This window comes from Plectropomus leopardus, chromosome 6, assembly GCF_026936395.1.
Source record: "Plectropomus leopardus strain MGB_pleo_1.0 chromosome 6, ASM2693639v1, whole genome shotgun sequence".
Taxonomy (NCBI): domain Eukaryota; kingdom Metazoa; phylum Chordata; class Actinopteri; order Perciformes; family Serranidae; genus Plectropomus; species Plectropomus leopardus.
Genome location: NC_142181.1, coordinates 27,773,126 through 27,800,118, shown reverse-complemented (window position 1 = coordinate 27,800,118; position 26,993 = coordinate 27,773,126). Strand labels below are relative to the sequence as shown.

General features: G+C 38.8%; 4 protein-coding genes across 5 annotated transcripts in view; 1 reads left to right on the top strand and 3 right to left on the bottom strand.

The window, feature by feature from the left end:
• The window catches only part of stard13b (StAR related lipid transfer domain containing 13b), a 98,843-nt gene extending 96,587 nt beyond the window's left edge, over nucleotides 1-2,256 (bottom strand). Inside the window, exons 1-2 of the mRNA XM_088079135.1 lie at nucleotides 2,128-2,256; nucleotides 705-867 (exon numbers count right to left, since the gene is read on the bottom strand). The gene's annotated coding sequence lies outside the window, so the exon portion shown is untranslated. The remainder of the gene's footprint in view (nucleotides 1-704; nucleotides 868-2,127) is intronic.
• hdac12 (histone deacetylase 12) lies at nucleotides 1,926-5,510 on the top strand. Its single transcript, XM_088079138.1, has 8 exons — nucleotides 1,926-2,155; nucleotides 2,244-2,387; nucleotides 2,949-3,108; nucleotides 3,190-3,386; nucleotides 3,482-3,632; nucleotides 3,885-4,001; nucleotides 4,087-4,229; nucleotides 4,355-5,510. The coding sequence occupies exons 1-8, from the start codon at nucleotides 2,057-2,059 to the stop codon at nucleotides 4,376-4,378; spliced, it is 1,035 nt and encodes a 344-aa protein (XP_087935264.1). The 5' UTR covers nucleotides 1,926-2,056; the 3' UTR covers nucleotides 4,379-5,510.
• A 68-nt stretch (nucleotides 5,511-5,578) lies between these two features.
• On the bottom strand, nucleotides 5,579-14,446 carry trmt9b (tRNA methyltransferase 9B). The gene is made up of 4 exons (XM_042487165.2): nucleotides 14,190-14,446; nucleotides 8,363-8,562; nucleotides 8,074-8,247; nucleotides 5,579-7,689 (listed from the first exon to the last, which is right to left on the bottom strand). Exons 2-4 carry the CDS (start codon nucleotides 8,517-8,519, stop codon nucleotides 6,749-6,751), a joined length of 1,272 nt encoding a protein of 423 aa, XP_042343099.1. The 5' UTR covers nucleotides 8,520-8,562; nucleotides 14,190-14,446; the 3' UTR covers nucleotides 5,579-6,748.
• A 7,936-nt stretch (nucleotides 14,447-22,382) lies between these two features.
• n4bp2l2 (NEDD4 binding protein 2-like 2) lies at nucleotides 22,383-26,301 on the bottom strand. 2 transcript variants are annotated; one of them, XM_088079134.1, is made up of 7 exons: nucleotides 26,165-26,276; nucleotides 25,571-25,662; nucleotides 24,414-25,417; nucleotides 24,193-24,317; nucleotides 23,313-23,401; nucleotides 22,944-23,020; nucleotides 22,383-22,842 (listed from the first exon to the last, which is right to left on the bottom strand). In XM_088079134.1, exons 3-7 carry the CDS (start codon nucleotides 25,415-25,417, stop codon nucleotides 22,659-22,661), a joined length of 1,479 nt encoding a protein of 492 aa, XP_087935260.1. In that variant the 5' UTR covers nucleotides 25,571-25,662; nucleotides 26,165-26,276; the 3' UTR covers nucleotides 22,383-22,658. The 2 variants fall into 2 exon arrangements, with proteins under 2 accessions (XP_087935260.1, XP_042342388.2); XM_042486454.2 differs by lacking the exon at nucleotides 25,571-25,662 and having other exon boundaries at nucleotides 26,165-26,301.
• Nucleotides 26,302-26,993: the final 692 nt, after the last annotated feature.

Sequence of the window (26,993 nt, the reverse complement as noted above, 5' to 3'; positions counted from 1 at the left end):
CTTGTAAAATGATGACCTTTGAGGTAAAATAAAGGTGATTTTCAAAAAATGAGCTAAAATGATGAAATGTAGATGAACATTGTAGTTGAAGCAGAAGCAGAATCTATGTTTCAGTGAATTAATCTAACCTCTATCTGATGCAAACAGCAAACACTTTCTTTTGTCAGGATATACTGTCAGGAGTCTTTCATTTGGAAAGAGAGTCCCTTCCACATTTTCCTCTCTGTCTATTTGAAATGCCTGTTAACATGGCTGGAGTCAGTAATTGATTTTACCTCTCTAATCTCCTTCCTCTATTGTGTGGAGGTTTCTCATCTGCACCTGGGGCCAACGCTCTCGACTTTTCTCTTATCTGCCTGTGAGTACACTAGCCCCTCCCAGTGGGGGCTACACTAATCCCTATCCTCCAGACACACACACACACACACACACACAGTCTCATGGGAGAACCCCACAGCCGACAGTACGCCAGACAGTGCCTTGAGCTGCCTGCTAGCAATGTAAAACAGAGACAGATGGAGAGGCAAAACCAGACACAAAAGTAGCTAATCACAGGCCATTACAGTGATAAGGAAAATATAGCGCTGCAAAGCTAAAGAAACACATTTTTCATCCATAAAAGGACCAGTGTGTGAAATTTCATGTCTTGAAGATTTTTTGGGCATTATAAAATACAAGTGAATTATTTGCATCACATCACTCACCCTTCTGCAGCATCCTCTGTCACTTTAAACTACAACACATGAGAGTGAAGAATCTCTCAGGCTGTGAGTGTGACATGATTTCAGTGTGACACCATCAATGATCCTCTGCCACCGTGATGGAGCACCTTGTGGGGACAGCAGGAGGGGACAGCAGCTGTGAAGGCTGCAGAGGAGGAGTGGATGAAGATGGTCAGGGTACAGACAAGCATCGAAGAGGAAATCTGACCAATATAGAGAAAACAGCAACTCTTGTATGATGTAAATACACTAAAGAGAATGAGCAATTAGGGTTAAAAGCTGAAATCTTAAAATGTAAGGAGAGCTTGGATCATTTGATGTATCAAGGGGAAAAAACTGAGTACACAATGGAAATCATAAATCTATCTCATTTGCATCGGGTCTCCTCCCATCAAAGAATTAAAAAAAAAGCAGCAGCCTTTGCAGAATAGGATAACATAGACTCCTGCCAAATTCACTGCCATTTTTCTATGCTTATTTCCAACTGTTTCATATGTTTCAATAAGAGATATTTTGGAACCGAAAACACAGATAGATGTAAGGTGAAATGCTTTGGTGGGCCGTGAATAAAACAGAACATTAAATGAAATCTGACATGCTAAAGATATTATCACTAAGCCTATATTTGATGAAGTAACTCCAGCACTGAGCAAAGTTTAGATGTTTTAAATATTCCAAGATGATGACATTGAAAATTGCAGTGATAATTATCCCTGCAGTACTTTTCAAAGTATTAATACATTTTACTGTGAGTCTGTTGGTAGTAATTTACAGTATTACAATAACAAACTGTCATCTTTGGCAAAAACCTGGTGTATGTCACAGCAGACATTCTGACATGTCATAGCAGAAAAAGCACAGGTGTATTGATTTATGTTAATGATAACTGCATTCCACTTAAAGGCCCTTGTATTATCCATGTTGACTCACTGGAATAGTTTACTGGGATACTTAAGCCATCGTTAGTGTCACCAGTTTCACCTGTGCTCTGTCTTCTATGATAAGGCTAAATGTTTGCTGTGTAAAAGGTCTACTGTATCAGGAGAAATCTAATGCATTCATGGGGAGATATGTGGGAATGGGGGACTGATGAAGCTGCAGATGTGCAGTATTCACTTCACATCAGTAGATGGTGATGATGAACTGTGTATGAGTCACACTGTGTTTTTACTCCGTCACAGCAGATGGCAGTACTACAAAGAGGACAAACACAGTGACACATCCGTAAGCAGACACGACACCTTCAGCACTGGTTTCATAACAAACTGCAAAACAACATAACGTTTCTCTGTGTTATGACAGTGAGTCATTAGGGAGTAACGCCAGTCAGAGTGATGACCTGCATCAAACTATTTTCTCGAAGACCTCGAATAAAAGCGGGACTTGTGGTCGGTGCAGCACTCACCTCCTGCAGATGTTTCCATGCTGAACTAGTAAGGAGTTCATACAGTAAAGTATATTTAAAAAACACAACGCACTCCATTCAGACTGCCCTCACGGTGAACCTGTCCACCTTCGCAGGTAAGACAGGAATCCAGCGGACTTCCCATAATTCATCACAGCAAGTATGTGTGCGACCTCCCACCCAATCACAGGTTTCCAATGGGCAAGTTTCCCCGCGTTTTACACTTTCTAATCAAGGATCAAGTCATCACGGAGAAACAGGTGAGCCGTTCATTTATATTTTCAGCGGAAAAAAATGCAGTTGTGATGAAAAGGATCATTTTCTACTGCTAAATACAACCGATTAGTCAACTGAGAGAAGCTTGACATTTTGGTAATAAGATCTGGCATTTCTCTTGTTATACATTGTTATATCCCTTATATCTTGATTTTGGGCTGTTAGTCACACAAAACATTCAAAGACGTTACTTTTTTATGTAATTTTAGCAGCAATGGACACTAAGAAAAAATGTTTATTTTTTCCCCGTTTTTATTTTATTTTATTTATTTATTTATTTATTTTAATTTAACCTTTATTTAACCAGAGATGGTCCCATTTAGATTCAGAATCTCTTTTTCAAGGGAGTCCTGGCCAAGACAGCAACATAAAGAATTACACATAAAAGAATAAGTAGACTAAAGAAACAACAGTGGAAGTTGAAAAGAAACAGCATAATAATTTGCACACAAGCAACAGGCGACAAACTTAAAATAGCCAGTTATAAAGAAAGATGTACCAATGTTCCAGTCTACAGTTAAAGTGCATTTCCTTCTTCACAGTAGGTGTGGGTCCCTGAAATTGCCTCCAAAGATTTACTCAGCTGTGTGCACACAGAAGAATACTTAAACAACTTCATGAATGGCAAAATAAATGAGCAAGAACAAAGAAGGACAGGTTTCCCCTGGAGTGACGGCATAGTGAGACGCTGTCGATATGAAACAGGTGGGAAGAACATCTGAAGTGTGGTGGTGATCGAACAGCTGGAAATATCACACTACATGACAGCCTCTCTGTTGTTGACAGGTGGGACTGTTCTGGCTGCTGAAGTAGCTCTGCAGAGGGGTCTGGCCTGCAGCACGGCAGGAGGAACACATCATGCTTTTCCGAGCTATGGCTCAGGGTTTTGTCTCCTTAATGACTTAGCAGTTGCAGCCAAATACCTGATGGGCATGTCTTCCCTCAAAAGGAAGGTTCTGATAGTGGATTTAGATGTGCATCAGGTAGCATTAACTTGTCTCTGCTACTTTTAATGTTCTGGCATCTGTCTTTGTTTACATTTGATGAGCTAAAACTCTTAATCTTTTGCGTCCAACAGGGTGATGGCACTGCTTTTATTTTTAAAGAGGAGCCGTGTGTGTTTACATTCTCAGTGCATTGTGGGAAAAACTTCCCCCTCCGTAAACAACAGAGTGACCTAGATGTGAGCATGGAAGATGGGCTGGAGGACAAGGAGTACCTCTCCACAGGCACGATAACACAGGCTGTAATAAATATATGTGTTCAAAGTTTAGATCAGTAAGTGTTGCTGTCAAGACACAACATTTTAGTTTGAGTACTGAAGTCTCCAAATGTGTCAAAGTTTTAGAGATTGATTTACATTTTCTCTCTGCTGGCTTGAAATGAACAAGCTAAACATTTTTACAGAAATCTTTCATAATAAGTGGCAGTAATCTCAGTGTTTGTTTCCATGAAACTTACCTGATGATTTTGGTCAACAGTGGAGGCACACCTCCCCTGGCTGCTGGAGACATTTCGTCCAGACTTGGTTCTGTACGACGCAGGTGTCGACCCTCACTGGGAGGATGAACTCGGGAGGCTCCGTCTCACTGACCAAGGTTAATGTTAACTTCGACACCCAAGTCCCTCCATCTACATTTAAATTCTAGACACTGTTGAATGAGAGATGTGAGTATCTCCTAGGGCTGTATCAGAGAGATGTGTACGTGATGAAGACTGTGGTGAGCAGAGGCATTCCCGTAGCTGCTGTTATCGGAGGAGGATACTCGAGAGACATCGACAAACTGGCCATCAGACACTCAATCGTCCACAGAGCAGCGACTCAGGTACAGGACACATAACTGCTAAACAAACCATGTTTTAGGACCCCTTTCAATACAGAATTATTTACTTTAACAGTGTATACAATGACTAATGTATGGATATTGCATTCATGTTCTTCATATTTCAGGTTTGGAGGGAGTGTCGGATGTAAAACCATCATGCCCGAAATCAAGGACCCTCAAAGTATACCTGCTACTTGAGCTTTAGGAGCCAATGCCAATATTAAAGGAATACCCCCTCCCCCACCCCCCACTCTTAAATGACCACATGTATCAATGACTCCCCTCGTGTCACGTTTAATTCATGATTTTCTCACATGCCTCCAGTGACGAAGAATCCAAAACAGAGAAAATACTTAATGAACGCGGGCCACATTTAACAATGGCAAACCTACATGTCAAAACAACAATTTCTCACGCAACTCATGTAGTCTAACATAAGTCTCATTTATCCAGTCGTGTGCTGAATACATCCAAAACACAATTTTTTGTAAAAAGCTTAATATTTAAAACTTAACTGAAAGTGAAACATATCTACACTGTACACTATTCTGTATAAAACCAGATTCCACTGACAAAAGCTGTAATTTTACCTCGCTGAACACAGAAGCTGCTGGTCTGCCATGGACTAGATCAGTTAGTTTTTGACTTTTTATGTTTAGAGGGGTTAGCTTTGATTCACCAAAGTCACATATTAACACAAGCAATCTACCAATCAAGGCAGTGGTAGACGAGCAGCTCCCATGTTTGACAAGGTCAAATGTCTTTATCTTTGGAGTCTGGCTTTGAAGGGAGCATAGATAAGGTTCACTTTATGTTCAGCTCCCCATTGTTAAAGGCTGTCTGTTTGGTAAGTACTGTTACCGCCACCGTTGAATAAATGAGACTTGGATTGTTCTGCATGAGTTGTGTGAGAGTTTGAAAATAGATGTTTTGATATAGTTTTGCTGTTGTGAATTACTTAAATTAATATTTGGATTCTTTGTTCACCAGAGACACACTGAAAAAAAGGGGGGGTGAAGTTTTCCTTCTCTACTTGGTAACAAAATAATCTGGTTATGCTGTATCAACTAATCATTAATTATACTGCATTATCTAATGAAAGAATTATGAAAAAGATATTAGAAACAATGGATTCAACCATCTGCTCTGATTTTTTTTACAATAGTTTCAGCTCCTGGAGAAATTGTTTATGACAACTGTTTACCTCACCAAGATACTATATGAGTACCTCTATAGTTGTGACTTATCTGTGTAACTATTAAATATTTCGTTATTCAACAATACGTTTTGTGGTTGTCACTAACAAGATCAAATTATTACCCTCATGACAGTAAATGCTCTAACACGTCTCATGAACAAAAATATTTAATAAGGTAAAACAAATTTAAAACTCAACAAGTATTTACATCAGGTCACATAAGACATTAAGGTACCAGCATCACTTGAGAACAAACACAGTTGGTCCACACATACTGTACTGATAAGGATACGCACCCTCCTTGGCACAAAGGGTATATTAGCAAGTTTGTCATTCACTGACATCAAGCAGCGACATAATTGTGTTACAGTGCAATGTTTATTCACAGTATATGAGGCAGTTGATTTGCTGAAACCTACCAGTGGTACAGTTCAGTTTGTTACTTCAACACAAGACAGTAAACAACGATTACAAACATCAAGCACACGCACACTGGCAACACATTCTCTGAAACACTTGGAGAACAAAATGCAACGAGCAAATGCACAAATGTTCTGGAAGATATTCTGCACGACTTTGAGCTCTTCTTACGATAGTGTTATGATAGATTACACAAGAACAGTTCACAGAAAGTCTTACTAAGAAGTCCACTGCAGAAACTTGCTGCAATTTTGTCTCATATTCAGAGTTAAGGATTATTGTAAAACAGGCAGACACAAAGAATTTTCCACAGAAGTCAATGCATTAAAACATTTCAGAGTTTACCGCAGTCTCACACATTTCTCTTTGGCTAACAGAAAAGTCCAAAGGGAGAAACAGTGCATTTCCTAACATCTCTCGCAGAAATGCTCTTTTAAAAGAGTTAAAATCGTTAGCAGCATTGGAGCTCCCCGTGGTTTAATTATAAAAACTAATTCTTGGCACTAAAATAGAACACACATACACACACACACAATATCTGGACACTGCTTGTTGGTTTCATTTACTGATAAAGAATAAATACTTAAAAAATCACCATCCTCTGTGCATCCTCCACTGCTGCTGCAAAACCATTACAACGTAACATCTAAAACAACAGTTAGTGCTAAACGTGGATAGATCTGTCACACAGCTGGTTCCAGAATCTAATAAATTAATAATAAATAACGTTTTTCTAACTATTAGGTACAGCCGTGCAGCAGTGAAGTAGTTCAGTGTTCCTTTTACACTGGCTACATCTGTATATTTCTTCACTTTTCAGTCACAAGAATGTAATCGTCAAATGTGTGATTCAGTGCTAAAACTTGAGGCAGATTTGATGCAATATAAAATCAAGTTAAAATCATATTTTCCACAACTTAACTTTCTCTGCCACCACACACCAGTTAGCGTGATCAAAGTAAGTTTGTTTAACATGAAGCTCCTCCACATGATTCTCTATCAGCTCTGCCAGTTCTCCCTCCCTGAAGACGTGATAGTACCTCAGGCAGGAGCCCTCCACCTGCCCCTCACTCCCCTGAGGACTCCTTGTGCTTTCCTGCTGCTCTTTTCCCTGCAGCGCTTCTTCACTTTCATCTCCGCACTGCTTTAGGTGCTCCTTCTGGAAAGGGACCAGATCTGGCAGAGCTAGAGAGCCACACTCCTGCGCTAAAGATACTGAGACGCTCTGGTTTTCTGTGCCGTTGTTGTTGCCTCCAGGATTATTTTGTCCCTTGTGCAGGTCTGTGACTGAGTCAAAGACGTCCTCCTCTGATCCAATCACAGAAGGCGGAGAAAAGAAGCTTGAAACCTGTTTAATGAGGCCTCGTCCTCTCCCGCACTGGCTGACCTTGTTCCCTCCGTTCTCCCCTGTGGGTGAAGATAAAATGCTCAGGTCTCTGGAGGATGACCGGGAGATGGCTAAGCTTCCAAAGTCGAACACAGAATCCAGAGACCTGGAGAAGAACCACAGTCTCTGTGTGCTCTGCTGTGGCGTGGCACAGGTCAGATCTTCCTCATCTGCCACGGACGATGTGCTTCTAACCTTCCTGTGCTTGTCAGCGTTGTCTATGGCTTCGCTCACACTCTGAGCTGTGGCTCTCCGTCTGGGTTTGGCGTGCTCCCTGTTGGAGGGCGAGTGAGGGTTGGGGTTCCAGGGAACAAATATGTCCTGTTTCTCAAATTTACGACGTTTCTGTTCCATGGCCCACACATAGATCATGATGCGTCCGCCCACTTGCAGGGTGCGAGCCATCTCCTTTATTGCTCGAATACGACGTTCTTTGGTGGACAAATGATGGATGACTAGGACAAAAACATTAATTTGTCAAAACTAAGTAGAATGATAAATAGGCATTTATTTAATCACGACGTGAAGTCGCATTCAGCTCATTATGTGCAATGTGTACAGCACACAACACAAATGAACAGTGTGGTTGTGTGCTGTCATCTTTGCTCCTGATGACACTGTTTTGTTGGAAGACACATAAATTATTCCACACGGTTTGCTAGGCAACACAAGCTCTTGGTAAACTGATGTTTATCATTATTATGAGTTCACTTAATTTGACGCAAGTGGCAGCTACAGCGGTTGGACGTCATGCAAATGAGGGGAGCGATTTGTGACTGAGTGGGAGGAACCGACAACATCCAAATGTCCCTTTTTCGCGGTGTGTGTTTTTCCATTACCTGCAATAGAGAGCACAGCGTCGAAGCAGCCGTCTCTGTAAGGCAAATGCAACCCGTCGCACATCTGGACCTCGTGTCCTTGGCTCCAGGCAAAGTCCACCAGGGGGCGACAGACATCGCACCCCAGCTTGAACACCTCCTTGTTGATGTGGAGGTACTTGCCATTGCCACAACCTGCCAAGGACAAGACAGTCAGCTACAGCTCTCCAAAAATAAGCAAGAACAATGCATTAATAATTTAAGCATCTAGGATTGCAAAGATTACATCACTGCTGGAGGTGACACCCACCGATGTCAGCCACGATGCTCCCCGGCTGCAGGTCCAGCAGGAACTGTCGAACCTTTGGCCAGGCTTTGTAGCGACTGTCGTTGAAATATGGAGCAATTTTGTCATAGACACTGTGCACATGGTCTCTCTCGAGCTGACTGGCAGCCTCCTCCATCATGTCCGTCCAGGCTGCCTCATGCAGCGGCCTCACAGTATCATGCCTGCGGGGACAAATGATAAATCCATCAACTATTTTATTAGGGAAATAAAAAAACAGCAATGTGGACCCCCTGGAGGGAACAGCGCAGCAGTGGTCTTCTCTACAAGCTTGTTATGGTCCCTAAAAAGGTCGGCTGGAAACCTTAATCAGCAGACACACTCAAACATCTGTCAGGCAGCAGGGGCAATTTGACACCCAATCATCCGCTTTGTGCTTGAAGTACCCACTACGGTCATGATCAGTCACCCCTCTCACATCCAACATGCAGTCCTCCAGAAGGACAGACTCATGTTCAGCACCATGAATAAAAGTAATTAGGTTTAATTTGTCATCGATCCTCGGTAACAGAAAAAAGAAGATGGAGCAGGGATCATAAATTAGCTAACAAGGTAACAGGAAAGAGGTTGTCCCCATCTTTCAGAGCACTCCGCAGGTCAATTTCCACAGCAGTTGTGTCAAATTGTTTTCACAGTCACACAGAAGCAAAAGGTCACACATAAATCATTTATGCTGGGAACAATCTGCAAAACAAACAACATCAATAATGTTGAGTCAAAGTTCATTTTACAAAGATTTTCATTTGTCACGTTTTAACCTCTGTAAGAGGATTTTATTTATTAGAATATTTAATTTATTCAGTGTCACAATGAAACATTTTCAGCTTCTGCTCACATTTTAGGAATCACTTTCACCTGTGCTGATCCTCATTGATTTTGAGGAGGACTTTCAATTTCACTGGAAATTCAAACTAATATATATATTTATGTGGAAAGATTTTCAGTATGACTACATTATTTCTTCTTCTGACAGCACTGCATCACTGAGTCTCTCTTTGCCGTGATAACAGCTTTAGTTGAGGTTGTTTCATCAAATGAGAAAGATCTGTTCTTTTCCTTTGATAAATGATTTCACATAAAAAACAGGATTCCTGAGAAATGACATTCTCACAATTTGTTAGAAAAAAAATATAGTCAAGCCAAAAACAGAGAAGTGAGGTGATACGGTTGGAAAGTCATCTGTGACATCTGTTTATTAAAAAGTTAATAGCTCATCATATGAATGAGGATTTTGCTGTTTAACTCTAAGAGATGCGTCACAGAATTTCAGAACTGATTGCAAATGAGGGGCAATTGTGTTTGGGGCAATTATGTTTGTGTTATGTCTGGTTTTTAAAGCTCCCACTGCAGTCATCTCAGGTTATTAGGATGCGGCCCACAGCTCCTGCAGTGCTGCTGCGGCTCCCTCAAGCACTACATGTACAAAGAGTCTTTTCAACATTAATATCCAAAAGGATGACATCGTTGTTTTCAGCAGATAGATATCTCAACACGCAGAGTTGTCATCCGACCTGTGTGGTTATCTTTCACAGCTAATTATCATTGGGTTTCATTAATGTTATGCAAAGCTAACCTAAACAACTAACAAGCATAGCATGTTGACCACAAAAAGATTTTGAAAACTGATGTGTCATATTGCATGTTTGCAAAGCTGAATAATTTCATCAACTGTAGTGATTGCATTAGGATTGTCAGAGCTGTCTTTTTCTCAGAAACATCATCACATGCTTTGTTGCAGTATGGCATCAGTTGGTTTCGAAAGGGCAGAGTACATATAAATATACAGCTTGTTAACAAAATATTCAGTTATCACATTGACATTTGACTCTTCAAACCTTTGCAAGAAAAGACTTAAAGGACCAGTGTGTAGGACACAGAAATGGCATGGAATATTCCATGCAATGTTACCTTCAAATGAGCTGTTTAAATCTACATGAGGGGCAGGACCTGGTCCACAAAGTCAATCATGTTGACTAGGTCTGGTAGAGACCTCTGTAGATGATTCAGCTCCTGGTAAAAACCCCCTGAACATCTGGATCTAAGACAATACCGGTGAGCACACATTAGCAGGTTCTGGGCTAGCAGCCCGTCTCCAACATGCCAAAAAGTAAACAAAAACACAGATCTTTCACGCAAAGCTGCTTTATTCTGTGTGTTTACTGGTTGAAATCGCTGTGTCCGTTTGTTTTAGAGAGGAAGAGACCTCTGCGGATAATTTGGTTCCAGGTTAAAACCTCCTGAACAATGAACACTGAAGGAATCCTAACCTGGAGAAGTTTCAGCTGGTTGCAATCTGCAAACCTCACCGCTAGATGCCACTAAGTCGCCATAAATCTTACACAGTGTTCCTTTAAGTCATTGTGAAGAAAACACTATTTTAAATTTGGTAATAGCAAACAAAGCTTACTTTCCAAAAAGTGAATAAAGCCATAAGAGACGTAAGCTATCTGTCTTGGTCTGCGTTCAACATCTGATTTGTGCAAACACAAAATCAAGCAACAAATCATCACTAAATCAGAGAGCAAGATCAGTGCACAATGCAGGTATGTTTGCTGATTTGAAATCATCTTGAGCAACGTGGCACGGATTTTTTGCTCCATGTGACATGTTGGAGTATTTCCCATTTTGAATCACATGTGATGGATCAAAGCTGTCACTGCCAGCTCATACCAGCATGCAGCATGTATCACTGCCATCATACAGCTGCCATATGTTGAAAAATCAATAAGTGCTGAAAATATGATCCAACTCTGACAAATATAGCAGCAGATACTTGGGAAAAAATGAATAACTGGCTTCATTAATCAGGCTTCATCCACAGTGTGAAAATCTGCTTATGAGGGTTTTTTGTGTTCTATTAAGTCAAACCAAATTTAGACATGAATAGTCCTTCTACTCCAGCATCTACATTTTAGCCAACATCCATATAACTTCTCTATTTTAAGTTTGCTCGTAAAATAATTCACAAAAACAAATCCAAAACAGATGCAACCTAATGAAGCATGTAATGCCATAGTGCACTTTGCTGATGAGGTTAGCCAGCAGGAAAGCTATCAGTCATTTCCCCTCCACCTCTCTTAAAAGACATTAGACTGATATGTCCTTGAATGTAGCATTGTCTGCTACCTGTCGTGTGCACGGCCATACACAATGAATATTACTGAGAACATTAACGGATAGCAGGATACTATTAACAAAGGCCAGTCTCTGCTGCATGAAATACAAATATTCCTCTCCATAAACTGATTGTCAGAGCCTCTCTGTGCATTACAGGCTCGTCTGTGTGTCTCGTCCATTGGTAAATATAGTGTATGCAGCAGCATCCCCTTCTTCCTTCACTCAGACCTATTTCTAGACCACCATCATCTGCATCATCCCAGCCAAGTGGAAGAAAAACAGCCCTTATGTAACGATGTAATCTGGCCTCCTTCTCTGTTGTTGGTGCTCAATTTTGCCTGAGTTTCCCCGTCTGCTCAGTAAACTGTGACAGTCCTCGGATGACATTATGTAACTGGCAGCTGGGGAGGCTCACAGGCGAGTGCTGCCTCTGACTGACAATGGGAACTTAAATTAAATCAGAGGCTGCGTCTGGCACACAGATTTGTCTGATGTATGGGACATTTACTGGATTGTTTTTGTATTTAGCTTCTCCGTAAATCTCTAAATAACAAAATAAATTGTAAAAAAAGGACATTTAAGCCACAAAAAACTGCATTTATCTTACAACATGAGCAGCAGATTGCCTTTAACCTAGTAGAACCCCCCCCTCCAACTTCTTCAGGTCTCCGCTCAGAAATTCTCTGTATTCAAATAAATATTATATCTCAGCAACCACAAGGCTCAAGATTAAAGACTAAACATGACAAATTAACTACTATGTATGTTACTGGAGCAGATTAAATTAAGGAAGAAGCCAGATTAAATTTTTTTTTTTTGTCCTTGCATGAAAAAACATTACAGTTTTAGAGTGAATATATCTTTGAAATAATGAATAATTTGCCCAAAAGCTCTAAGAAACCATAAAACAAAATCTGATAGTGCAGAGATGAGTGCTTATAAAAATGAAGCAGGACACAATGGGAGAGCATTAATTGAAAAATTCTTAGGTGAAATATTGAAATTAGCATTTTTATTAGTCCACCCTATTAAACCCATTAAAAACAACAGTTTTTCCCTAATTGCCCTGCCAGCAGGAGCTGTAGGTTATAAGTAGATTCACAATTCTGCACATATCTAACTTTAAACAAATGTTCCTGAAAAGCAAAGTCCTCAGGTCAAACCTCAACAGGTCTTTATTGATTAGTGGTGTTATTATGAGGAGACAGGGCTGCACAGTCACTCTGCCAGCTGCCACTAACCGCTGCATGAAGACAAGGAACCACAGAAAACAGGTTTACCCATCGAGTGTGCCAGCAGTTAATCAACATGTGGTGAGAGCTAAGCTGCTAAACTTAGCCTCCCCTCACTGCTGCAGGCACCTCTTGTTCTCGTGCTGCAGTCTATGGGACATCATGTAACCAGTGGGCTTTATTTAAATATGTAAACAATAACATTTTAATGTATTCATGGGATATAGGTAGGAGCATGATCATTGCACAGTTAACCCTTTGATACCTGTGCAAAAACACTCAAAGATGGTGACGAGCAACTTAAGAAATGGTGAAAAAAAAAAAAGCAAAACATTTTTAAAAAGTTACAAGAAAAATTACCTGAAAATAAGGTGAAATAAACAATAAATAAATGCATTACAATAAATAAATAAATAAATACGAACAAAAATAATAAAATTACCTGATGAAAGTTTTTTTATTTATGTAACCTAATTTTGAATATATAATTATGATAAATATAAATATGATTTCCTGGTCATTTTTTTTTTTAAATATCTAATAATTTTCTCTATAGCACATAATGTAATGTGTGGGTTTTATTTAAATATGCAAACAATAATGACTTTATTGATAAGCTACAGATATGGAGCACAATCATTGGACAGTTAACTCTTTGATACCTGAGCCAATAAGCCTGATTTCTTTCAAAAAATTGGAAAGGGGCAACAAGCAACATAACAAGAAATGGCCCAAATAATACCCATATTTTTTTTTTTTTTAATTGACAGGAACATTAACTGAAAATAAGAAGAAAAGTGTTTTTTTTATGTGGAAAAAAGTGTTAAAAATGATATATATTTTTCTTTGTTCTGTAATAATAATTTTAGATATATAATTAAGAGAACTATGAATATACTTTTCTGGATATTTTCCCCATTTTTTATTATATCTAATACTCCCCCTACCATTCATTTATTTAATCACCTTTCACTACTTATTTTTTAAACAGTTTGCGGTTCATTTGTTGCAGAGTTGCTAATCTTGTTTTTGTTTCTTTCTCCTCCTTGTTTTAGACAGAAGTCATACCAATTTTCTCAGGTTTCAGAGGTTTAAATGCTAATGAAAGGCTTGTGAATATGCTGCACAAGAAAACTGATGAGGATCCAGCTGTTAGAAGGTTAAAATGCAACTCTGTTGATTTAGAATCGTTTCTATTTTTATGTATTTTGTGCGCTTTTCAAAGTACAGTATCCATTCGAAATGTCCTGCAAATGGGGTCCTACTTCACGTCCCATCAAAGTTTCCTACATGGATGGATTCAAATTCAAATACATCCAACGTCGGATTTTTGGCATTTAAACAACAACATCTCATTGCCACGCTGCAATAACTGCCACGATCATGTCAATATTCGCACATCCTCTCCTGCACCCTTTTGATACTAATGCAAAGCTTCTTACCGTACAACGTGTAAACCGCCGTGCAATTCTCCGCCTCTCTGCTCAGATCGCTGGAGGTAAACTTCCCTCTATGATCTAAGGCATCGATCTGCAATCAGGATCAGAGGCTGCACGCGCTCCGCACGGTGCCATCGAGCACTTTATCAACGACATCGCGAGGACGGAAAACGTCAAGTACCTGCCGTGCTTGTGTGTATGACCGCCAGCGGTGGACTGTCCACCGTACGGTATCAAATCCATAGCGTGTTGAGCTTCACACCTGTCAAGGTAATGAGGAGTTACAACAAGACTTCCGGTGAGGTATTTCAAAATGAAAGTCTCCATGAAGAAAGCGTGAAATTGTTGCCCAGAAAAATAAGCTTTGTGTTCACCCAGCACTTTTGAGGTATACCCAATAACACAAGAGTTTTCTTCTGTGTGAAAGTACAATAAATAAATACTCTTTAAAAAAAGTATTAAATTGGGCAGCGCACCTGGTAGAGTGGGTGTCCCAGAGGCTGTGTCCTCACTGCAAAGCCCCCCCCCCTTTAATATTTATTAGATTGTTAGGAAAGGTTTCAGTAATTTGATCTGTTTGATACAAATGTTCCTAAAATTATAATCACATTTGAAACAGAGATTACAATAGCAGAATATATCACATGTAAAGCCAGATAGTTTTCAGTGTGAATATGTCATAACCTACTCATGCACTCCACTTTAATGCATTTTTTCTTGTTCTTTGCTGCCTTATGGTTGATTGATTTTAAACTTTGTTCTCCCTCTCTTTAGCTGAGTGGATGCAGGTGACTATTTGGTGTAACAAAAACTAGCATGGTGAAATTAGAAAAAAAAATACTGGTGGGTATAATGTCATCATTTCAGTAAGGCAGTAATATAGCTGTTCATTCACCCAGTAGCCTATTTACTCCATATTTATGTATTTGCATAACACACCTTTCTTATACAGCTGCTCTCTACATGTCATTTTTCTTGTCAAATTTTACCCTTTTATTTTGAATAGCAACGGACTCACTGTCCTGTCTTATTGTGGTGGACTTGACTCAGCTGATTGGTCGCTGGTGTGTAAAAAGATGACACGCTGTGCGGTTGCAGAACACGATTGTCATTGGCTGTCAGAGTCACGTGACCACCACAATAAACAACGTGCACTGAGGCACTAACAGACAACACCTCCTTCCTGGATAAGGACTTTTACAGGAAACATTTTAAAAAGGCTAATGTGTGTTACTCTAGTTTTCAGCCTAAACCCATAATTATTCACACTTTGCTAATAGTAATCTGAAAGATGTAAATTATTTGTATAGCGTAGATCAGCATTACTCACCGTACAACCAGCCAAATCTGGCCTCTTATAGGGTGCTGGGTGGCCCCCCGACCATTTTCTCATTCACAATGAAAAGAGAGTAATTCACACTATGTACTTAAAGTATACAGAGAGCATAAAACAACAAAATAGAGCTTGTTTATTTAAAAAAAAATGCCAGTGGAGGATCCCCCGCACCCCCGATAGAGGTGCTATAGCCCCCAATGTCCTAAAATCCTACAAATGTGCTAAATTCCTAGTAATGTACTAAAATCTTAGAAATGTCCCAAAATTCCTAAAATCTTAGAAACATCCTAAATTTTTTATAACTGTCCCAAAATCCGAGAAACATCCTAAAATCTGAGTAATGTCTTAAAACCCTAGAAATGTCCAAAAATCCTAGAAATGTGCTAAAATCCTAAAACTCTCCCAACACCTAAGAAATATCCTAAAATCTATTACTGTCCAAAAATCTGAGAAACATCCTAAAATCTCACTAATGTCCTAAAATCCTAGGAACATCCTAAAATCCTGGAAATGTGCTAAATTCCTATAACTGTCCCAAAATCTGAGAAACATCCTAAAATCTGAGTAATGTCATAAAACCCTAAAAATGCCCCAAAATCCTAGAAGTGTCCTAAAATTCTAAAAATGTCTTAACACCTAAGAAATGTCCTAAAATCTATAGATCTAACTGTCCTAAAATCCTAGAGATGTGCTAAAATTCTAGAAATGTCCCACAACCCCATATAATAAAATCCTAGAATGGTCTAAATTCTAGAACCATCTTAAAATCTGAGAAATATCTACAAATTATAGAGACATGTATGGGGCTGATGCGACAGACCCCTGGCCTCCTGACATTTTGCAAATGTGGGCTGGGCTGTATGGTGGCAAGTAGCCCTACACTACTCATTAGAGCTGTTTTTTGGGTTGTTGTTTTTTTCACAAACTAAATAATGCATTGTTAGGCCTATAGTGAGCAACAGTGCTCATCAGGGTTTCCTTAGTGATATAGTAATGCAACAGCCACAACACCTTAGCACACATTAGCCTGTTGAATCCAGTTTTTGTTGTCCTCTGCCTCTCATGTTGGTGTAAGCTCTGATTCCATCTGCCCTTTCGGTCTCTGAGATGGTTAATGGCAGTGACTTTATTGTGGCTCATCACTGCCATTCAGGGAGCACAAAGCACTCATCCCATCGCTCTCAAATCATCAGCATTCTGAGCACACGTGCTCTTTTTCTGCTGCTGGCTGCCTCGCACTATAATTACACACCTTGACACCTGGGAAGAGCTCTGTACAAACAAATTCTTTACATTGTGGGCCAATGAAAAGGGTGAGATGTTGTTAACACAGTCGCCTCCAGGTGAGGTTTAAAGGGTTCATAAACAACAGTGACTGTGCAAACCTCCACCTCCACAGAGCTGCTATTACTGTCACTTTCTGTTCCATCACTGTTTTCTACCATGAATTCGTACAGCCGTCTGGCTCCATTCTTCATAATGTCTGTCTTTCAAGGATTCTTAACAGTGCGAAGAGTGCTTTATGTACAGCTGAAAATGTTCCTCAGAGGCAGAAATAATCTCACAGGTTGAGGAAAATCTAAAAACCAAAAATCTCTCTGGCTAAGGAAACTAAAGCACAGTTAAAAATGCCAGCCGTAAGAGAGGAGGTAGCTAATAGCAAAAAAAAAAACAAAACCAAACAAAAAATGTGTATTTATTCACTGTAGTCACACAAACAAACCAAAATGTTGGTACATTAAAAAAAAAAAAAAACATATTTAACCCTTTGAAACAGGGATCAACATCACTTCTGTTGTGCTGTTGTCAGACGCCTCTCACAAGTATTTCAAACTTTGGTCCCTGACATAATTAGTGCAATGTATTTACAAAACATGGGGGAAAAAAGCAATGAGCAACTTGGCAGGAAATGTCATGCAAATTAAAAAAAAAAAAAGCAAATTTAGAAAATGATCAACAATAAACAAGGAAAATGTACATTTATAATCAACATAAGTATATATTGAAAATTAAGGTACATAATTATTATTAATTTTTTCCCCTTAAGACACTTCTTTGTTTATTTGTGTTTTCACTTTCCCTTTTTTGTTGATTTTTATTTATTTATTGTTATTTTCAGCTAATACTCTTGTATTTTTCACTGATTTCTTGCTAATTTTTGGGTCATATTTTCTGAAGTTGCTCATTGCCTCCTTCCCACGTTTCTTGAAGAAATCAAGCCAATTTGCTGAAGTTTCATAAAGTGAACGCACTTTAGGTAAGCTAAAGCAACACTTTAAAGTTGCCGTGGGGCATATGAAATACAGATAGTAGTCATATGTGCAGCAAAACAGGCATTACAAAATACATAAAGACACACAATCCCAAATCACACCCTGTCATCATGGACGTTAAGGGTCAGTGCTTTTTCAGGAAAGTATAGAAGGCGGGACAAAGGATGATCGATAACACTTAGTGCTGCATTTAGACAGGTAAAGTACAGGGTTTAGATTTTCAGATCTACATTTCCGTGTGAATATTTCTGTTAAGTATTCAGTGATTGGGGGCAGTTATTTTTGTGTCATCAGTGCAGGAAGTATGGGCATGTCAGCTCCTCCTCAGATTAAAATGTATGACTTTTCCTGTGTCTGACATCCTGTTGTTAAAAAACAGCAGGATATTGTGTCAGTATTGCACAAATTCGAGTTCACGGTTGGCATGATCTTCCCGGTAGTTTTACTGTCTGCTCAAGAAAGGATTTCTTGTTTTCTGGCTGATTTGAATCTCTTTAAACAGTGCTCATGTATGAGAGTGCATGTACAAAAGATATACAGTGATGCAAAAGGCACCAACAATTTTTTGTGTATATGGAGCGCAAAAATAGTACTTAGCTTAGCTTAAAATTTAATCATTTTAATCAAAGTTGAAATCCTCATCAGATAAGGGTTGTTTGGAAGAGTTGGAGCTAAAATGTACAATACAATGATAGGAAGAACATTTTGTCGTTCCTAATAATGGAAGATAATTTCTGAGCATGCTTGAAGAATGCCAGTGACTGAAAGCTTGCCTCAAGAAATAAATACTGCACAAATGTTCTTCTTTTCATAGTCATCAAAGTTTAAACAGAAATCTCCATAACTACCAATATAAATCACAAGCAGAGCCCTGTGCATTCCTGGATGAGATCACATCTTAAGATAAATTAACTCACAAAAACTCAAAGTGCTGACTAACATTGGGGGAAAGGAGGTTAGCCATCCATATGATGGAAAGGACACTGATATAAAAGCTCCTTTAAAGCTGCCTCCCTCCACGTTGATGCTCTTACACAAGGTCATCGCTTTCTCCCAGAGAACCAACTAAACATCTGAGCCTTTATGTCTGAGTCAGGGATTTCTTCCACAACTTATTTACCAAGATATGATAGTCTTACATTTACTTGATTAATACTTCATTTGAAAATGCTTTGCTTCTTTAATGTCTGTTTTTTTTCATCTTCCTTTGGTTTTAGATATATTGTGTTATGCCAAAATCAAAATGCCATTTTCTTTGTTTCAAAAAGAATTTCAGCAGTTTTGTCCTTCCTTTCTTGTACCTGTTGGAAATTAGGTTATTATAATCCCACATCTCCCCAAGACCGACATTCAGTTTGTAACAAATTTCCCTAAATCAACTATCAGCGACCGTGGAATTTAAGTCAATTTTAAAGGACTGAGCACCCTTGGTCAGTGTGATTGCTATTCAAATCTAATCACTAAAATTGTCACATTTATGTATTCAAGTGGTCCATGTGTTTCATTTTGACTGGATTTTATGCTGGTTTATTTGTAAAGTGTGACAGTTGTAGTTGTTGTCCGCTTGTATAAATTGTTGAAATGATGTCTAGATGCTGCCCTCTTTGACCAGGTTGCTCTTGAAAAAGAGTTTTAAATCTCAATGAGACTTTTACCTGGTAAAATAAAGGATTTATTGTATATCTTGGCACATCCTCCATCTTCTACTTATACTGCAGAAAACTGGATTCTTAAGATCAAGGTCAGTGCGGTGTAAAAAAAACCTCCAGAGAAAAGATGGAAAGCTGCGGACAAAAGTACAATGTATACTGCAGTTGGAGTCATCAATATGTCAGCCAACCTCGAAACACCAAGAAGCATGTTTACATTTACTGAAGCTTGCTAAACATTAACTTGACTTGCACTGGTATTTTAATGAAAAAAATACTGCAAGCTCCTCTGCAAATGTATTAGTCTATGGAATACCTTCAAAGGTCTGACTGAAACATGTACAGCTGTTGAAATCAAAGTGCTGCTGGAATATCTGTGATGTCTGTGTTTATCCAACAGACTTAGATAACTGAATTAAATATCACTGCAAATGTTGGTAACATGACAGTGCATCTAAAAAAATCAGTCACTAGTCACTCATCTATAATCCATTTAAATTGCACTATTATTACCAGAGACATACAGCAAGCTCTGCCTATAACTCTGACTATACAGTGCCCCAGGGATGATGTAGTTCTGTAGGCCAACCCAGAAGTTCATGTCACCCTGGTTCCTTCATCAAAAGGCCTGTGGGATTTTTCCACTGGATTTTGGATCATTGCAGAAAATAAGCATCTAAGTGACCAAATGTTTATCAGTACAGCTCGATGTGATGACATTCTGTAGTCTCATTTCTCCAGCTGTTAGCAACCATCTTTTTTAAAACAATTTAAAGCTTCAAAGTTCAAATTTACTGACGCATTTCATGTCGTAAAACAAAATGATAAAGTTTCTTCAGCTTTGATGAGTTCGGAGTGAGAACGGGCTGCTTAACCACAGACCTAATTTAAGGCTTTTAACCAAAAAGCCCATTCAAAAAAGCCTTTGACTTTGAGACAAAGGAATTGGAGAATCAGAGATAAATGGTTATGGATTTCCAGGTTTTTGGAGACATTACTGGGGTTCTCTGTTGTCAAGATTCTAATGTCTTATTTGGGTATCCAATTTCACATCTCCATTTTATCTTAAGAAGTGCCACTGTGTTTTAACTGCTTTTGGTGAAAAAACTGAAACTGAACTGAGAGGAGATCCTCATCATCACTGACTAAACGAGACTTAACAGGCATATTTACTTTAAAACAATACAATTTCAAAAATGACCATTCACAGTACTACTTCTGTTATACTTCTACTTCTGTTTGTTATTTTGTCCACCCCCTTATGTAACCTCCACTGTTCATTTCTTCAACAAATTTTTGGTTGGAAAAAAATCTTAGTTAATGTGCACCCAGTTGTCAGAGTTCTTTTCCTTTATGCTATTTTTAAACATGGAATTGTGGAGTAGGCATAATGTGCAGCAGGAAACAGGAAAGGTAACCCAGATCTGTCACATGAAGCTCCACTGAAAAATAACTGTCCCAAAATCCACAGGGAGCAATTAAACACTGGTGTCCAACATGGTGTGGTTTCCTTAAAAAACAAAACAAAAAACAAATTAGCATAAAGATTTCCACCAACCACATCTATTGTGAAGAATCCTAAACCGATTGGATCGCATTTTCAGGCTCAAATGGAGACGTGCATTTGGGTAAAAGCAGAAAAATAAATCCTGTCTCTCCACAGGACTTCACTGATTGGAAAAAAAAAACATGAAGTCAACAAAACAGCATCTCTGTGTGCTGCTTTAATGAACACCAGAGGGAATACAAGGGCGAAATGTGATTTCCGGTGAGACACAATCATGATTGCTATCAGATACAGACCTCCCCACACTCACTGCCATTCTGCTCTACATCAGGGCTTTTACTGTGAGAAGGCCTTTATCATTTCCCACAGTAATTTCGTGTATCTTTACAGAGGAGATATCCTCATTACTGGTCTGACTCATACTGTTGCAGCCTCACATGAGCTTCAGACAAACAATCAAATACTATTTTGCACAGAATGAACCTGGAGATTCTGCTTAGCAACTGAGGTGTGACTGTACCGTCACCTGAACTGAGAGATTTCCTATGATTTGTAAAGGATTTTTTTTCTACCTTATAGATATAAAATAGTAAAATTAAGAAATGTTAATCAGGGTTTTGACAGTTTAACGCAAGTTAGATTTGAATACTTTATTAATGCCACTCAGAATTAAATTTAACACCACTTTAACAGTAACCAAAACAAAATGAACAGGCTTTAATTACTTTGGGATAGGGACAATTTTGCACTTTATTGCAATTTATTTTAAGATAAAACATGAATTTTTATTTGCCATTAATGCAAGAGGCATTCAGTAAATTATATATATATATATATATATATATATATATATATACTACAAATACTACCAATGATTCTATTCTCTTAGTATTTATATGACTTCTGAAAGATTTATTTAACTTTATAACTTTAACTTTATATCACCAATTATTATTTATACAATTATTTTATTTTTTGATTAATAAATTCAATGATTCAATGCCTTTTAAGTCTTTTAAGGATCCGCAGGAACCCTGCCAATCTATAGGCTGGGTATCCATGCATCAGTCACATGGCAGAACTCACCGTAATAAGAATATAATTTTTCTCTGCTAATACAGCTGTATACAACTCACTCCTGAGTGTTGAGCCCATAAGTTAATTATTATTATTATTTTAAATTAAATGTGTCACTAGAAGATATTTGGCACTTAGTAAGACAAATGGAAAATGGCCTCTGGTACACCTTACAGGCATCAGCAGAAAAAAGCTCCTTGCCTTAAAAAACAAAACATGCTTGCATTACCGGAGGTAGATTAAGCACCAGAATATAAATTTGCAGCAGTTACTCTGCTGACTTATGCAAATCAGAAGTTATCAAAAACTATTTTAACAAATAATCGATAAGAAAGGAACCTAACATGAGCCAGATGAGGACAACCTTTTGGTTTTCCATGTTTATTCATATTGTCCAAAACACACAAACTGCAAAAGGACAACTCTCAAATACTAGTCATCAAATACAAAATGTAAAAATAATGCACATTTCCATTCCTCACAAAAAATTTTTCAGTGCGAATTTAACTATGAAAACTTCTTCAGAGAAAAATAGATTTCTTCTTTCTTTACATAAATTTACAGACACAAAATCATGTATTAAAAATCAAGTAGAAACAGCAGCTATGAATATTCAAGATGTTGTGTTTTTCATCTGGAAACCATGTAATGGAAACCTTGGTTCTTCCTCATCATCTGTTGCTGCTCTGGTCGACGTCTCTGGTTCACATGAAGCGGTTCTTGTGAGCTCATGACGATGTCCACAGATATTGGAAATGAAAAACGATCCATCATCTGTGCTATCTTCTCCTGTGAAACACTGTGTTTGTTCCTCCTGGAGGGAAAACAGTGCAGTTTGGTAATGTCACTGTTTCTATGTGTTTTTCAAAGGCTGCACTAATACGTACATACAACATGATAATTGGGAAATCATACTTCTCCAGCTCATATGGATCAAACTTCCAGCTGGTGTCGGGTTCACAAAAGTCCACTTTGTATCCTCTCTCCAAGGCCTGTTAAGACAGTTGGAAATCTATGCATTTTTTTAAAGATATGTTGGGGGCTTTTAAGGCCTTTACTTGATAGGAAAGCTGGAGAGATAACAGGAAATGGTGATGAGAGAGAGTGGAGATGACATGCAGCAAAGGGCCGCTGGTTGGACTTGACCCCGGGGCTGCTGAACATGGAGCAGGGGCTCTACCAACTGAGCTACTAGTGTTCCCCGACAGTTAGAAATTTGATTAGGGTATAGGAAGGTGGTGTGGTACATAAAACACTCATTTGTATGTAAAATTGCATACCCACCATTTGGACATATGGCTTCATTTCCCAAGATTGGATGTTTGTATTGTCTATAATGATGGGAGAGCGGCCATCATGCATAGCATCTTTTGCTGAAAGAAAATTAAACACAAATTGTTAAAAAACACAAATTGTTAAACACAAAAAAAGACTGAAATCATTACTGTCATCCTTCTAAGAAAAATTGTTGCTTTCATAATACATCAATTCCCTTAGCTAAAGGACGCCTAATAGTGTGGTTACAAAAAAAACAATTTATAGCTTTGATACAATAGCTTAAAAAAAAAATTCAATACCACTGTCAATACCACAGAGGAAAAAAATGACAGGGCATACAATTTAAATATTTTTGGTAAAAAATAAATGTAACAAGGCTCTAACGTGACAAAAATTACTTTTCTTTTTTTAAGTTAGTTGCAGAGAACAGCATTACTGTAGTAAAAATTATGAATAAATCTTTTAATTACTGAAAACAATATTCTCGCGGGAGAGCATGTTCAAAAGCCTCTGAGACTGTCAACATTCAAAATGCAATAAAGTAAAAAACCTATGTTTTTTTTAACTTTGTTGCATTTTGAATGTATATTTTTTTTGTATATTTTTGTTTTAATTTCAAACTGGCTTTGGCAATGTAAACGGATGTTTCCCATGGATATATGGCCCTATGGAAGTGGACTGAATTACACTGAGAAGAGAGACACAGAGAAGGAGCATAGCTATAGGCAGCACTGCAGCGATGTGTGTGTGTGTGTGTGTGTGTGTGTGTGTGTGTGTGTGTGTGTGAATAGCCTTCACAATGATGTGATAACAAGTTTTTCATAACAGAAAAAGAACCAACTTTTATGAATCATTTAAGCCGTGTGATCTTTTACGGGGACAATACCTCTGTTCTGGTTCCATTCATGAGCCGCTCCAAGAAGCCCTGCGTCATAGCGGTAGCCATCTCTGTGGGCAAAGTAGTCATCTGTGCTCAGTATGAGCCCACTGGGACCAGTTGAGAGCAGCTCCCTGTGGTAATGATAAATACATTCAGGCCTGAAAATGGAGTTTTGGACTCCTTTAAACTGCCACTGCACTTATTGATGGGACACACTGAAGATGTACCTGGCCAGTGTTGATTTCCCAGATCCCGGTAGTCCCCTCATCAAGATCAGCACCAAGGAAGGATGGTGTGCATAAGTGTTATCCGCAGGTCGGCTGTGATGCTCCCAAGATTCACTTTCATAGCTCTGGAGTCTGTCATTATCTTCATCAAACTGACACCATTTTTCTCTTCCACCTCTGGACCATCCAACATTTTTATTATCGGAGTAGACATCGGAGCTACAGCCTCGTTCGTCCCTGTCGAAGTGGTGAGGAGAATCTCCATAAAAGCCCTGAGAGGGGGGACTGCATACATTCGGAGGTGGGAAGCTAGAAAATGTTGGAAAGTGCGACTCCTCTTGATACCGGTAAGAGATGCCTGAACAGCTCCAGTTTTGCTCCATGCAGGACAGTGGGTTTTGTGGATTTGGGGATGCAGGAGGTGGTGGACCACAGAATGGGGGTCTGTGAAATCTTGGATTTGTTGTTCTGTTTAGAGTTTGAGGATGATGTCTTTCATCTTGAGTAGGAGCAGCCAGCCTCGGTCTCCTGGTGCAATATGGCTCATTCTGATACCAGTGTGACCGTGGCGGCTGTTTCGGCCTGTTTTTTTGGTAGCCTGCAGATTTGTTATCACTTTTCTCCTCGCTTATCCCCTGAGTGTCTCTGCTGGTAGATGTTTCAGGAGGTATAGATGGTTGAACAAAAGATGCATTTTGTTTCACTGGGATATCATTAGCACCATCAGGTGTATCGATTTTCTCAAGCTCTTTGTAAAACTCACTCAGTGAGTCTTCAATGTCAGACTGGACTGTTGTTGATGGTGGAGGAAATGCTGGACCAATGAAGGTGGTGCTGGTGAATCCTACCTGCTTTAACACACGCTCCCTCTCACTAACTGGACTGCTGGAGTCTCTGTTTTCAACTTTAGCGTCTCTGTCAGCAGAGTCATCTCCACCATCTTCTTTAACACAGGGGTTTTCTATGTCAGGAGAGGTCGTACAGGAGGATCCAGGATGAGACATCTGCACGGACACAGATTAAAACACAGCCAATATATTACACAACCACAAAAATACTCTCTTATAAATTAACAATATGTGTAGTTATTTTCATTATTACAGGTTTATGTAGTGTGAATTAATGGTTACAATTTCAGTTAGCAAATGAATACATACATAAGGAGATACAGTAGTACAATGGATTTACACATCAAAAACGTCAGAAAAAAATGGCCTCTTCAGACTGAAGTCGATATTTCGTGTGAAACCTGGAATCGTACAAACATTACAACAGGTAGCTCAAACAGTTAATACTGAGTTTTGGACATGTCCTGAATGCAGCATGTCATAATACGCCACACAATTAGTACTGTAAATCTCACACTGACAGAGACTTCAATGCATGCTAAGTGAGAGGGAGGTCACACTAAATGCTTGCAACTTTAGCCTGTTAAAGCTGTTTTTTTCTGAAATCTTTGTGTTTTTGACACATACAATGCTTCCTATATGTTCTGACTGCATTTTCGTAAATAGACCACTGAGAAACAAATACGTATGATTAATATAACCTTGCTAAAATAAGAAAGTTTAAGGTGGCCTTTGACTTTTCCAAAGTACTACATGTCGATGTAAACTTAAGCTAAAACCGAAACTAAGCCACCGTTAGCTAATGTCGCCTCACGAGTTACACAGAAGACGGTGAAAACACAACTTTATTACATTAAACAATTCGCTACATTAATTTGGTAAAGCAAATGTTACTGTGTTTACCGTGAACATTCAGGACGCATAAATGGTGGAAATACGACACTAACAAAAGACAACGGGCAAACAATTTCCACATTGCAGAAGCCTTGTGTTTACGGAAGTGACGTCATCACTCCGCTTCTTCTTCTTCTTCTCATTGACGGTCGGGGAACCAATAAAAGAGTGCGTCAGCGCCACCAGATGAACTGGATTGTGACACAGGAGACGTCATTAAAGTTAGGAATAAAACATGCACTAAAATTATAATTATTTTGGACAATAGACTTGACTCATCCCTTTCTGTTTCTCCCTTGGGCTTTGTTATTTGTAAATAAATATGTTTTAAGACAAACTGGGCTAGTTATAATATAAAGCCCATTTCACAGTTCATACTTGTCATTGCTATGGCCTAAGCCAGTAACAAGTCAGTCCAAAAACATGAGTTAACATGAACATCTTTCTCCCAAATCAAAAACTTGAGTGCTTACACTCATATTAGTGATGTCATACAGTAAAAGTCTGATGCTGCTCCACAGACAATGAATTAAGGAAAGCTGTTATAAAGTGAGTGTTACCAGTTAGATGTTAAGTTAACAAAGCTACATGCTGTTGTTCCTCAGAATCAGGCTCCCATTCACTGTCTGCAGAGCAGCTCCAAACTTAATACTGGATGACATGACCAGTTTTAGAGGTACTTTTCTGGTTTTTGGCTTTGAGGGAGTAGATCATGTTTACAATTAATGACTGAACATTCCTTGACCATGGTAACAACATAATGGAATTCTTAATTTCGGTGGTCATCCCCTTTAATATATATACTTTTGATGCTTTAATACGACAACGGATTTGTCAT

Coding starts and splice junctions, on each gene's coding strand:
- trmt9b (XM_042487165.2), bottom strand. CDS start 8,519: ATGATGGAGGAGGCTGCCAGTCAGCTCGAGAGAGACCATGTGCACAGT. Junction 8,248..8,362: donor GAGCATCGTGGCTGACATCG/GTGGGTGTCACC, acceptor TGTCCTTGGCAG/GTTGTGGCAATGGCAAGTAC. Junction 7,690..8,073: donor CGCTGTGCTCTCTATTGCAG/GTAATGGAAAAA, acceptor TTTTTGTCCTAG/TCATCCATCATTTGTCCACC.
- hdac12 (XM_088079138.1), top strand. CDS start 2,057: ATGACCTGCATCAAACTATTTTCTCGAAGACCTCGAATAAAAGCGGGA. Junction 2,156..2,243: donor GATGTTTCCATGCTGAACTA/GTAAGGAGTTCA, acceptor CCACCTTCGCAG/GTAAGACAGGAATCCAGCGG. Junction 4,002..4,086: donor GCTCCGTCTCACTGACCAAG/GTTAATGTTAAC, acceptor AGTATCTCCTAG/GGCTGTATCAGAGAGATGTG.
- n4bp2l2 (XM_042486454.2), bottom strand. Junction 24,318..24,413: donor GGGAAATCAACACTGGCCAG/GTACATCTTCAG, acceptor TCATTACCACAG/GGAGCTGCTCTCAACTGGTC. Junction 23,021..23,312: donor TGAAGCCATATGTCCAAATG/GTGGGTATGCAA, acceptor CTGTCTTAACAG/GCCTTGGAGAGAGGATACAA.